Genomic DNA, 13,388 nt, shown 5'->3' on the forward strand with positions numbered 1-13,388 from the left:
GCAGAGGAATTGGGAGCGGGTGAGGTCGAGACTAACTGAGGTGATGGAGGTATGCATACGGCTCACGCTGCAGCTGGTCACAATGGGCACAGGGGGGTAGCACACTCTGGAAAGGGGTACTCTGCTCTTCTGCTGTGTGACCCTGGAGAGGATTGACATAGCCAGGCTCTGGGGAAGCCCGGTCCTACCAACACTGCAGGAGTGGAAGTGGAATCTTAGCTGGTGCACGCGGGCGGAGGAGCAAATATGTAGATCTAGAGGGTGCCCTGGAAGTTTGAAAGGGTCTGGCATCATAGGAAAGAATCAGTGACTAATGAATAAGGGTAGTCGCCCTCAAGGAGGAGGATCCCAGAAGATCCCTTTGTGCAGGTGGTCTGGGTACAGTGGACTGGCTGATCATCAACGTTGTCATGAGGGACAGCACCCCTGAGTGAAGGGTCCGGACACTAAAGTTCTGAGAGTTGATACGGGTAGACAGTGGTTTTGTTTTGAAAGATACCTGGGCACAATACATAAAGACTTATTCTGATGTCATAAGATGGGGGCAGAAGCAGCCGAAAAACCGACCCACTCACAGGCCTGTCATACCAGCTCTTCTGGCACTACTAGATTGCCTTCTAGGCCAGTCTGACCCTGTGCATGCCGTTTCAAGCACATGCTGGTGTTGCTCAGAAGTACTGAATTTCAAGTAGCAATATAAAAGCTACACACCCACTGTATCTGCTTCAATAAAAAGGAATCCTTCACTTACCGATTCAATTTTTTTATCTGGGTAAAGGCAAGTTTCTCCTCCAGCCGTGAAGTTGCAGAACACCTTGAAGGAATCTCTATGGCATCCCTGGTTAGGGTCAATCCAATAGTCACCTGCTCAGAAATATAATGGAAATCAGGATGAGAGCATCTGAATTTTATGAGGTCTTTCAGAGAGACCAGTAGGGCAGAGTTCCTGCTGAGACATGTTATCAGATGTTTTAATAGACACTGGTATTTTCTAATCTTTGATAGAATATATGGTGCAGCGACAACTGTGGTGCTTATCCCATTTACAAATAGATATGCTAATCTTCAATAAGAACAGGAATATGATTTACTGTGTTATATCCCTTAAGATCTGTGATCCAGTAAAAGACACCACAAGTGAGCTGAGCTCAATATAGGTGTAAATGTCTTTAGAAATAACGTTTTTTTATGATCTGCATTTGAAAATGCATTATTTAGCATAAAAAGATTTGGAGCTGTATCAGTGGTTGAGTAAATGCTGAAACGAAAATGTCAAACACACAGTGATGGCAGGAATCCATAAATTAATCTCAGCTACAAGCAATCAAGCAGGGCTGCATTCTAATCCATAATTTTTCACCATATATGCACCTCTAGACAGAGCCAGCCATATGTAAATACGTCTTCACCAGCGGCAGATCCTCCACTATGGCGGAATAGCGTCGACTTCCCGCCAGCAGCAACTGCTGCAAATCCTTTAACAAAAGGACAATAAACTAAGTTTATCATCCTTGCATTGACAAAGCAGCATTGGGGATGACGGGGACAAGGGAAGTACACTTTGCACTCACTTCAGTGAGCATGTGTGTTTGGCCGGCAGTCTCAGGCCAGCCAAATACATATGTGCACTGTGCTCTCTCCAGCCTGGCATTCCGTTTCCAGGCAGAAGAGAGCAGGTGCACACTTCCAGTCTGCCTGGCAGCACCCTGGCTGGGGGCGCCGACAGCTAATACGAACGCTGCTCTGAGCAGCGTCAGGATTGGCGGCAAGGCAGGCTGGGAGCCTGTGCCTGCCTGCTGAGGCGACGGAAGATCGTCGGTGTGGCGTGCAGGTACGTTTTTAAAACAAAAATTATTTGTTAATATTAATAAATCCCCCCGCCTTGCTCCCCCTGAAGCCCTCATGAGCCGCTACTGTTCTTAGTACCGCTTCAATTGGAAGAATCCAGACCAGGCCCCCTCTAAAAGGGGACACAAGCAACCCCAGACCTGCTCCTACCTACCTGGGTTTTGTCAGCGTGGTACAGCTTGAGCCTTGAGGCACAGGAAGCATGGCAACTACATCCGGACATAGCCATTGCACTTAGAACATCTACTGCAACAAACAACAAAGTGATGGAAGGAATTCTTGAATTATTCTTAGTCATCGGTGGTCGCTCAGGCCCTTATTTTAGTCCATCAGTTTTCTCCCACTATACCAATCTAAACAGAGACCATCAAGCTTGGCTGTGCTCCAATATGTACAGTCCAACCTGAACTGCCACCCCAGGTGATGATGGAGTAATGGCACGAGAAATTAAAAATAATTCAAACCCACCACCAACCAATTTCCCTCAGTATGATGCCCATGCTTACTGTGCCTCAGGACTCAAAATATGACGCATTAGCAGGCCTAAACTATTCTGGAGTTGCTTGTGTTCCTGCTCACAAAGGTCCAGGCCTGGCAGTTCAGATTGGACTGTTGCTATTAGAGAAGCATGAACTTTGGCTGCCTTTTAGTTCAAGTGTTCCACTTTGTTTCCAGGTACAGGGAGTCCTACGACATGTATTGCCCTGCCTCCATTTTTGACGTTTCTTCTGTGTAATTTTGCCATTTCAACCACCCTTTCTTTTCTTTTTTTTGCACTTTCAGTGCATTGCATTCCCTTTAACAAAGCGTTTATGAGCAATTAAGCAGGAGAATTTTATTTTGTTTTTTTTCTTGCATCAACTTAAATTTTGCCCCTAAAAAGACACAAAGTGAAAGCAATCGATATTTTTGTTTTTATTTTTTTTAACTATTCATTTCTTGCTATTGCTTTGTTAAAATTCTGGATTATACAGATAGGCCTGATGAAAGTTTTGTATTATTTCATTTATTTTAAAACAACTATCACTGTTCTAAGTAATTTGCTCTTTTTTGTGCTGTAATTGTTTATTGAATAAGCAGTGCTTCATGATGCAATTACATGACAATAATGATTGTAAGAAAATAACATGAACAGTCATACATTGCACCGGGCTAGTCATCGAAAGAAGAGGAAGGAAATAGAAGGAGGGGAGGGTAAGGGAGGACGGTAATGGCAAGGACACGAGAATGGAGAGCAATGATGATACAACTTAGAGCTCAAGTTCTAAATGTCAAAGTCCAGAGTTGGGATGTCGAGGGGTTAAACTCAAAGCCCAGAACCCCAGGCTCAAACCAACCTCCTAGGTAGGACATCAGCTCCTTTTAGGTTTTGCGAGTAAGATGAAGTAAGGTTCTCTACGGGAGAACAGGCCTCACGGTCGGGTGGTAGCCATTGGTGTATGGAATCTGTATACAGGGGTCGCATCGGGTGGGGCTCAGAGTCATCTGTCAGGTGTGAAAGGGAAGGAATGGCCTGTGGGTGTAAATAAGTAATGGGGGAGGTGGGCTAGGGAGCGGAAAGAGAAATAATGAAAAGGTATAAGGAGGCGGCTGTTATTAAGGCAATCCTGAGCTTCAGAAGGGCATCCCTATAGTCAAGTGGGGCAAGCCCTGTAGTGGTCAATGGGTCTGTAGAAGGGGAATTGGGGGGGTGAAGTTGGGGGGATAGTGCAAACAGGGAGAGCAAGAGCAGGGGCATCAACATAAGAAGCATTGAACAGGTGACCTTCCCTGCTCTAGTATGTATCTCTGATAAAAGGTACCCAAGTGTGTGTGAAGAGTGCCTCCTGGTCTTTGGGGGGCATATATGAAACTTTCATGGGATGAATTATGTGTCATTGCTACTGTCCATTCTTCTGGTGTCGGAGAGGTAGGGGATCTCCAGAGTCTTAGAATACAAGTCTTGGCCATCTTGAGAGCCGTATGTAGGAGGCGGTGTTAAGAGCATGACAACTCCGGAGCATCTCCAAGGTCATGGACGAGGATGAGCGGAGGAACCAGGGGGGTCCATATAGGCATCACAGTTCCTAGTTTGTCTCGAATTTCCTCCCAAAGGACCGAACAGAAGGGCATTCACTGAGGATATCTGTTATGTCACACCCGTAGCCGTGGCATCGGCAGCAGTTCTCATGCGGCAGCAGTCCTGCCTTATGTAACTTCGCCAGTGTCCAATGATAGTCGTACGTTTTAAATAGACAGAATTTCAGTTGCGCTTCACATATGCCTATGTCCAGTGGCTCTAGAAGGTCCATCAAGTCCTCCTCCTCCATGTCTACTTGCAGCCTAGTGAGCCACTTGTTGCGAAGGCTACCAATAAGGGGTTTTGAAAAACGGTGGCCGGTGAGAACACCGTAAAGATCACTCTCTTATGGCCCCATGTCACAAGATAGGACACTACTGGTGAGGACGCAAGAGGCCGGAGGTCAGCCCCGAGCCATTGACGTAGGCAATGCAATTGCTGCATGTGTCTCCATTTTTGCTGGAAAGGGAGACCATATTCCTCATGTAGGCTCTCAAATGGATTGAACCCGTCCTCCGTGATCAGTTAGGCAAGAGTCGATATACCAGCTGTAGGGGCATAGACAGACCCCAGACAAAGCGTATTGTCCCCTATTCTCAGCTTCGCAAAGGCATATCATCCTTCAGGATCCGACCATGTCCTGACTATAGTGATAGGTAGAGTTTTGCGGAACAGGAGTACCACTCCACATTTCCTGGCAATCTCATTCTTCAATGACGAGGAGCTCAGGTAGCTACTGTGGAAGACCTTCCCCAGCCAGTCATGCTACATCTTTTTGGAGTCAAGATCATTCAAATGTGTCTCCTGCAAGAGCGCTACATTGACCCATTTCGATTGAAGGTAAGAGAGCACTTTCTTATGTTTCATGTAGTGGGTTAGACCATGGACATTCCATGTCAGAACTCGGAGTGGGTGGGGAGTGCGGGGGATAGTGGTGGCAGTCCCGTCAGGACGCTGGGAGGAGGGCGGTGGAGGATGGCCGGCAATAATGTCTGATGAGAGGGTAACACTTGGCAGGTGAATGAGAGGTGATGAATAGAGGTGGAGAGGGAGGGAAAGAGAGGGCGGGCGTGCCTATCAGGATTGGGGAGGTAGAGGATAATTTCTACAGACTCCGACCTGAAAGACAGGGGTAGGACCATCGGCTGCTAGTCTCAAATAGGAAGAATGGGAGTGGCCAAACAAGAATACAGAGATTATGGTAGGGTGGTGGGAAGTGGTAAGGGGAATGGTAGCAAGTGGGGGGTCTGACAAGGAGGGGGGGAGACCTTGACACTTGTCAAATTCAAGCCACCTGGGTTCAGAACTGTAGACTGGTGGTCCAAACTTGGGGAGTCAGCGCACCGGACTGGCCCAGCCCAGCAGGAAGGGCACCCCAGGGATATCCATTAGGTGGTGGTTGATGCCTCTGGAGGGGGGATGTTGAGGAATCAGGGTGAGTCCACCACAGTTAATAGTTTGTTACTAGTTTGCATTGTCAGGAAAATGGCGGGATGGGAAAGAGAGAAGGAAGGTGCAAACCAGGGGTGTGGCTCTTGTTTGGCTATGACATAGTAGGGGGGGCAGGAAGATTTCCAGACAAACAGAGCTAGATGTCCTTGGTGTAATAATAAAATGACTAGTGGAAGGGGGAGAGGAGAGTGAGGGGGAAAACCTTTTGACAAGGGCGTTGTATCAATGTAAGATTCCAAAACGACCAGAACAAACATGGTTAAGCTTAAGTGTGCATGATGTCTCTAAAGGGAATATTGGCATATGCAGGTGTAACTTTGAAGAGCGATGGAGCCAGAACAATAAATGTAGGAGGTGCGAAGAAGAGGAGGAGAGGCAGGGAAGAAGATAGAGGAGTGTGGGTAAGAGGATGTAGCAGTCAGGTATGAAAATCACACAGAAACAGCATGACAATCAACACAACTTTAAATATTATAAAACTGTCTAGACTCAGCGTATGTGGAGCCTCGCTTGAAATGGCACTGGCCTCTAAAGAGGTGTGTAGCATGAAACTGACCTCATGTAGTTAGTTATAGCCTTTGGAGAGGGTAGTCGTGGAAGTAGATGTGGTCACCATCTGAGCTAGTATAATGCCCACAGTAATCTCAGCGCAATTGCTCTACCTGAGAGGTAAGGGTGTCCATCCAACACTCTGAACGATCAGTATTAACATAACCTTAAACCCTTCTGTGCATATGGTGTAAGTGTTCGGCATGTGTATATGTGGCTTCTGGACTGATCTATGCACTGCCTAGTGTAACCGGGGCACAGCAGAGGGGGTCTCACCTAGGGTCCCACCCTTATTATGGTTCAGGATCCAAGAAGTCTCTCCAACAGCTATCTAGAGCTATGGGTGGCATTTTGGTATGAATCGACTCAAAGTGCAATCAACAAAAAGGCATTACAGTCTTCAAGCGCCCTGTCTATCCTACCAGTACAAAGTAAAGGGGGCTCTAAATATGCAGTATAGTATTTATCTGTCCTCTGGGATGCTGTTCCAGGATACAGGTGATCAGGAAGGGCTCAGGGGCATGGGGGTTGTAGTTGTAGAGCTCCAGTCTCATTCAGAGGATGAGTGAAGCTTCAGTGGTGAACGGGATTTGTCCCTATCCTGGGACTGGGTGAGGCTAACCACCGTCAGTAAAGCCTGATCCCGGTCAGCCTGAGGTTGGTAGGGTCTCTCAAGGTCTCTGCCTCTGTGGTGGGGGTCATGAGCGATGAACCAGTGGGTATCCCAGAGCACAGGGATTAGTGGAGAGGACGAGGGAGTCACAGTTAGAGACGTTGAAGCTGCGGCTATTCCGTGTCCATAGTCTGAGTCAGAAGATTGTCCAAAAAGAGGCGTAGGTCCTGTGGGTCACAAAAGTCTCTTGATTTGCCCTTGCTAGTAATCCACATCCGTGCAGGTTCAAATAGGCCATATTTTATGCCCATTTGACGGAGCTGGGGACATAGGGATAGGTGCGCTTTACAACGGTCATTTGTCTCTTTGGAGAAGTCTGCTATAATGCGTACCTGGCCTTCGTAGTGATATGGAACCTGGGATCGGGTCATGGCAAGGAGCTGGCAGACCTGATCATGCCCTAGAAAGCAGGCAATGATGGGTCAGGCCTGTTCACCTCGTAGGGGCATTTCAGGCTCATGTGGTGCGCTTGCTGGAACTCCAAGGGTGGGTGGAATGTGAGCCCCGTAATCTCTGGGAGAACCTTGCAGAGAAGTGCTGTGACTCCTACATCCTCCAACTGCTTCGGAAATCCAAAGAAGTGAGTGCTGTTCCAGTAGCTCCTGTCCTCCAAGTCAATCACTTTGCTACACAGGGAGAGAAGTTCCTGGCCGCATACAGGTAGCTCATTGAGGTGATCATCCACCAACGCAATGCACTGCTCTAAAGCTGCGACTCTGTCCTGGAATCCCACAATATCTTGACGTATGGATTTGGTCTCAGCCACAAGGGCAGAGATAATAGTGTCCAGTCCTTCTATTCTGCGGCCCACAGCAGTGATTTCTTGCAGGATTCACTCCATAGTTGCATCCTGTGATGGGTTGGAGTGGTCTGAGACAGGGCCCATGGATGTTGCTTCCTCTGCTGCAGTCATAGATTGGGGCTGTTGAAGGGCCCCTGAGAACAGGAGTTGCGTCTGAGGTTTACAGGCAGTTTTGCTGTGCAGTTTTCCTGAGTGCATCTATCAGCTAACCTCTGGGGTCACAACCACAGGAGTTGGGGGCCCTCCCATCAACAGGTTGTGTCCGAGATATGGGAGACGCTCACCGCTGACCCAAAGATGCAGTTGAGACCCAGCACTCAACGTAGGGGTGTTGCAATTAAGAGCGCTTTGGTTATGGCTTAAGTGGAGGCGTCGCCCACGCAAAGATGGGAATGTGGTCTGGGTGTTGGCCTGGAGTGGGGACCGTTGTACCTGGGCTCCAAAGAGGTGAGTAGTCCTGACCGTTCAAGGCCGATCACTGTCGCGTTGTCATGTTGTACCGCAGGATAGATGTATGGCGTATTCTTCAGCAGTCTGGGGCAGTAACTATTACAAACTCACCCCAGATGGCTGGAACCGCTGTTGGGGGGGCTATCCATCCGCTGTGCCCCCAGGTTCACTGCCATTTGTCAGACCTCCATCACAGGCGAGATGGGCGGCAAGAATGGAGGTACGGGCCCAGGATGGTGCTGAGGCCCGTCGCCTTTCTCCCAACCGGCTAGGATAAGTTTGTGTCAAACCTCTCCTGGCCCCACCCTCCATCTCGGCCTGCATCCAGGATGGCCAGGTGGATCATTGCTATGTGTTTTTGGGGGGGGAGGCTCCGTTGCGGTATCCCCCTTGAGTCTGCCCTACCATTCGGGAGCCACTCAAGCCTGTCGGCCTGGTCAGGGGAGGGCAACTGTGGCTTAAAGAAACTGCTGCAGTGGCGCCCAGGCCCCTAGGCCTGCACCTCTGGGAGCGTTGGTATGGTACAGCTCTAAAGCTTCCCCACACTGTCACCCTACGGTCCTCGCACTCCGGGTGGCTCCCATGGCAAATGTCCCTCTCCCTTCTCACATGGGGTGCCGCCTTCCGATGTTCGGGCCCGCAGGCAGGTGGAGCTCTTGTTTCAAGCGGCCATCTTAGTCCATGGCCAGACCATGCCCCCCAAGTAATTTGCTCTTATCATATTCAAGGTTTTCCCAAACAATAATGAAAAACATTAACAAGTTTATTTGCAAAATGGAACAGCAATGATTTTTTGTCTGTTTGAACAAATGATTAAGGAAATGTCTAATGTTCAAAACAGTATATCAGTGGGTGCACATTATCAAAGAACAAGGGTTGGATTTACAAAGCTTTTTTCTGTGAGTTAAGTTAATCTTTCTCCAGGCTTCCATGTGAGTTACAGCTGAATATCCAGGCAAGACTCACAATGCATTTTCTGTGATTTTTATACCAGGCGTAGTTTTGACTTAACCATAACTTGCTAGGCATAGGACCGAGGGGCGTAGCTATCAGTGGGGGCAGCAGGTGCAGTGGCCCCGTGGTCAAGAGCTCTCAGTAGCCCATTGAGACCTGATAATTGTTACATTTTGCTGTCCAAAAGCTGTCAAAGGGGCTATTTTCATTGATGTAACTTAGGGGTCGCAGCTGTGGCTTCTGGCTTGCCCCTTGCAACCTCTGCCACTACTCTTGCGACCCCTCGCCTCAGAGGCGGCAAGATCAGTGCCATGAAAACAAGACTAGCTCACACTTTTTTTCGTTGGAGCTTCACTCACCTTTCACTACTTATAAATTTATGTTGTGTGCATGTTCACATGTGAGAGTTTGTTTGGCTGAGTGAGACAGATGCCAAGAATTATTCATATTGTATGCAAGGGAGAGCAGCAACCAAAGTTGTTGAGCTGCCTTACGGCAAACCGAAAGGAAAAATGTGACATATCTATTAAGATGTGGCACTTTTTTCTCTACTATAATTCTTGACTGCCATGCACCAAAGCACATACCCTTGCGCCACAGTGCAAGGGTGTGTGTGTGTTCTCAGAAAGGGACCCTTCCAGTACAAAAACTTTCATTTAATACTTTTCTCCCTTTGTATGTATGCTGTACAATTTAGCGCACATGAAAAGTTGGAAAAGTAAGGAGAAACAAAAACATTTCTCCTTGTTACTCCTACCTTGAGTAAGCATAAGGTCTTGGTACAAATCTCTGTCTATAAATGTTGGTGGATAGAGATTTGTGTCAAAATCCATGGATGGCTGTATAAGAATGCCCATGTACTACCCATGGAACACGCCCTTGACACAAAGGAGTGCACAGCGCAAATTTGCAATGCGTTCTAATGCAAATCCTGGTTTACTTTGGATGGTAAATTGCAGCCCAGCTCTCTGGGGTGGGTTTGTGTAGCAAATGTGATGCAAACCCAGTGCAAAGCATTAGTCAATCTAGGCCAAAGTGTGTATGTGTCAGTGTGAATCTGTAAGTGTAAGTGAATGAAAATCAGTCGGTGTCAGTTTGTAGCAGCTAGTGAGTGAGAATGAGTAAGACTGGGTCTCAATAAGTTAGTATAAGTCACAAGGAGTGAGAATGAGTAAATTAGAGTAAGAGTGACTGCAAGTGAATGCAAATGGATGAATGAGAATGAATGAGTAATAATGAATGAGTCACACTGAGAGTAAGTGAGAGTCAGTGGGTATGACGGAACAAAAGTATCACTGAGTGGAAGTGAGTGTGCGTGAGTGAGAAAGTATGAGTGGGCCAGAGTAAGAATGAGTCAGAGTGAATATGAATGAGTGAGAGTAGGATTGAGTGCAACAGAGTGAGAATGAATGTGTGCAAGTGAGTGGAAAAGAATGTGACTGAGCAAGAATGAGTGTGTTAATTTGAGAGTTAGTATGCAAATGGTGTTATGCTTGTGATTATGCAGTATGCCATAGCATACTGAAGGTCATTCCTGGCTTATAGAGGCACTCATGGCAAAATACTGGTGCTGGTATGTTCCAGACAATTCTTAGCATGACAGGCACCTTTCACAAAATACCTTCACTAGCATACTGGAGGTAATTCTTGGCATAATGGGTTTCCATGATAAAATACTAATTCCGGCATACTAGAGGTGATTGTTAGCATATGGGGCACCCGTGGAAAAATGATTGGGCTGCCTCCATGGAGATTATTTTTGTAATAGGAGAAGACAGTTCTGGCATCTGGAAGGGAAGTAACCATGCAACCAAAATGTGTAATTTCTGATATAAGGATCATTCATGGCAGATAGAAGGCATTAATGACAAAACTCTGGCATATTGCATGTACTTTTTGGCAATAGGAACATCCATGGCATATGAGGGGCTCCAATGACAAAATGCTGGCCCTGGCTCAATGGAGGTAATTTCTGAGATATTAGGGTGCACAGAGCAAATTGTGACAAAAATGGGGTCCACTCAAGAAGTGTGCCAGGTTTCATTGGCTCAGCATACTTTGAAAGGGCTTGAATGTTTAAAGAGAGACCTTTCAGAACCTATGGTATCTTAGCAAATTTGTGTGACAATCGTGCTGCAAATGCAAGCTATGACCCAATTGTTTTTAAATGTTCTCTTAAAAGAACTTGGGCCCTCCAAGGATAGGTCTGACTCACATGCTTCACCTGTTCGCTGCAAATCACAGCAAGTATTAGTCTCTACCACTTTCAGAGATCATGTCAGCCCCCTAATATAGTTGGTATCTAAAACAGACATTTGCCTATGTTGGATTGTTATATTAATCATAAGTTATTATGGAATTTAAGCAATCAATTATTGTGGTATCATCATGGATAAGCTCATGTGACATCACTTTCTAGGAAGAGTCAGATGTTATATATCATATGATGTCAGTTCCTGTGATGTCATTAAGGTCAAAGGTTGAATGATGTCACTTCCACGTCCCCTGGCTTTTTGGTGAATCACGTCCATCATCATTTTCCTTGCTTGTACCAGGGCCCATGGCATCCTGCTGCTACTCATGGTTTCAGTGAGCAAGCAAATCTTACTCTTTGTAACTACTTACAGAAAATGCAGTTTAAATAAAGCCTGGAAACGTAGGTGTCACTCACAAAAAAAGGGAGTAAGATACTATTATTCATATAAAAAAGCTTTGCCAATTGAGCCCCAAAACTGGGAGTGCGTCTTAGTTCACAACAATCATCTTAAGCCACTCAAGAAAGAGCTGAGTCTACAAGGGCCCATGAGTGCTAATTCACAGGTTCTCAGGCATGTCACAATTTTATGCAGCATCAGATTATTACAATGGAATGAGAAGGGCAAAGCAGAATTGTGAGGCAGTGATGGCAGCAATTCAGGGGACTGTCTTATTCAGAGTCCCTTCAAGAAGGAGTTTTTTCATTATTTTTATGGAAACAACATGACATGCTCTTCGTTGCTGAATCATCATTAATCAGGAATTGGTCTCTAGGCTGGTGGGGAGCAGCAAATAGATTTTGTGTTAGAGACAATGCACATAGTCATCTAGGCTTTTTCATCAGAGAAGGGAGTCCAACATAAGACCTGGAGGGCTGAATTCATGTCAGATATTCAGGACTAATTAAATACAGATGTTCAATTCATATTCTTGTATGTAAATATATTTTATAGTGATATCCTCATAACCTGACATGCATCCAACCCTCTTGGACCTATAGCGGGCCTGCCTGATTTACAACTACATCAAAAAGGAACTGATACTGTGGGACTGGCATTTGGGCTGGAGCTTTAAGGCTCATCATTGCTGACTCTGAAGTTCAACTTTTATTAAACTAAGAATCATATATGGGAGGATTACCTATCACATAGTATACATAACTTTTCGGTAGCTAAAGTTGATCTGCATTATGGTTCTATGCTAACAAGAGGCACATATGCCAATAGGGAGCATCAGTTCAACTTCCCTTTAGTGTAACACCACTACAGAGTTGCCAGTAGACAGTAGACAGTTGCCATTTCAAGATGGCTACCAAACCTAAGTACCATTTCAATATGTCCATTTCTGAGACCAGCCAGTCTTCTCAGGGGATCTTATTCTACAGTATGAAAAGAGCCTGTGGTCAGTAAACCAAGGTATCTCAATACCTCTCATTTGCTGTTTCTGTTGGATATTTCACTCTTGTTCTGCTTCAGTTACCTCAACTTAAGTTTTTCCCAAGTCCTCCATACTCTAAATCTGATCTAGTTCTGGCAACCCAGTCTGCCAAATCCAGTTGTGGTCCAGTCCGGTCAGCTCCAGCTCCAATTTCCCAGCATTCATGTCGGCTTCAGTTCTACTTCATTCCTGCCAGGCCCATTCTTGCCAGCCACATCTCTGCTCCAGTCCTGCAGTCTTCAGTTCTGCTTCAGTCATAATCTTACCTAGATCAGAAACTTCTGCTTATCAAGACCTCTACTGCAATTAGGGCCCGGTAACTTTTAAGGTTTTGTAACCTTGGGCATCTTCCTCCTTGTTCTATCAGACACCACTTTCCTGGGAAAACCCTCTCTGCAACACAACTTTTTAAAACCCATGATAGACAGTATGGCTGCTGGAACAGGCCACACTTTCCTCAGAGAAGTTACAAAAGAGGTGGAGGACAGACCCCTATATCCAGCCCTTGGCAGTCTTGGGTGTTCACTGACCTGATGTATCATATCCCACAGACACCTCGTACTACTCCAAAACTGCATTTCTGAATTAGCCTGCCTGGAACTTCTTTTCTGTACTGGCTCTGTAGCCATTTGGTAGATACAAATCTAAGTGACAGATTCCCTAGGCTGAGAGAAAGTAGGAGATATTAATGGTAGAAGTCATTAAAATATGGAAATAGGTCCTCAATTTCAAGGAATGTTGGTATGTACACTAGAGCCATATATAAAAAGCCAATTTATGCATTAGGAATATCTAAATGTACCATCCACTTCTTTCCTCAAAAGCATGAGTTCGTGCATTGTAGGCTCTTTAATGATGGTCTGAGCACAAAAACCACCTGTGCTCTCATGGCCATTTCAGAACAACTA

General features: G+C 46.1%; 1 protein-coding gene across 2 annotated transcripts in view; it reads right to left on the reverse strand.

Annotated features, from left to right (window-relative positions):
- COL5A3 (collagen type V alpha 3 chain) overlaps positions 1–13,388 on the reverse strand; it is a 546,803-nt gene that overhangs the window by 31,577 nt on the left and 501,838 nt on the right. For both annotated transcript variants that reach the window (XM_069231786.1, XM_069231785.1), the window contains one exon: positions 752–864. In XM_069231786.1, coding sequence (XP_069087887.1) covers positions 752–864 — 113 coding nt within the window. The remainder of the gene's footprint in view (positions 1–751; positions 865–13,388) is intronic.

The sequence above is a fragment of the Pleurodeles waltl genome, chromosome 4_2, assembly GCF_031143425.1.
Source record: "Pleurodeles waltl isolate 20211129_DDA chromosome 4_2, aPleWal1.hap1.20221129, whole genome shotgun sequence".
NCBI classification, from domain to species: Eukaryota; Metazoa; Chordata; class Amphibia; order Caudata; family Salamandridae; genus Pleurodeles; species Pleurodeles waltl.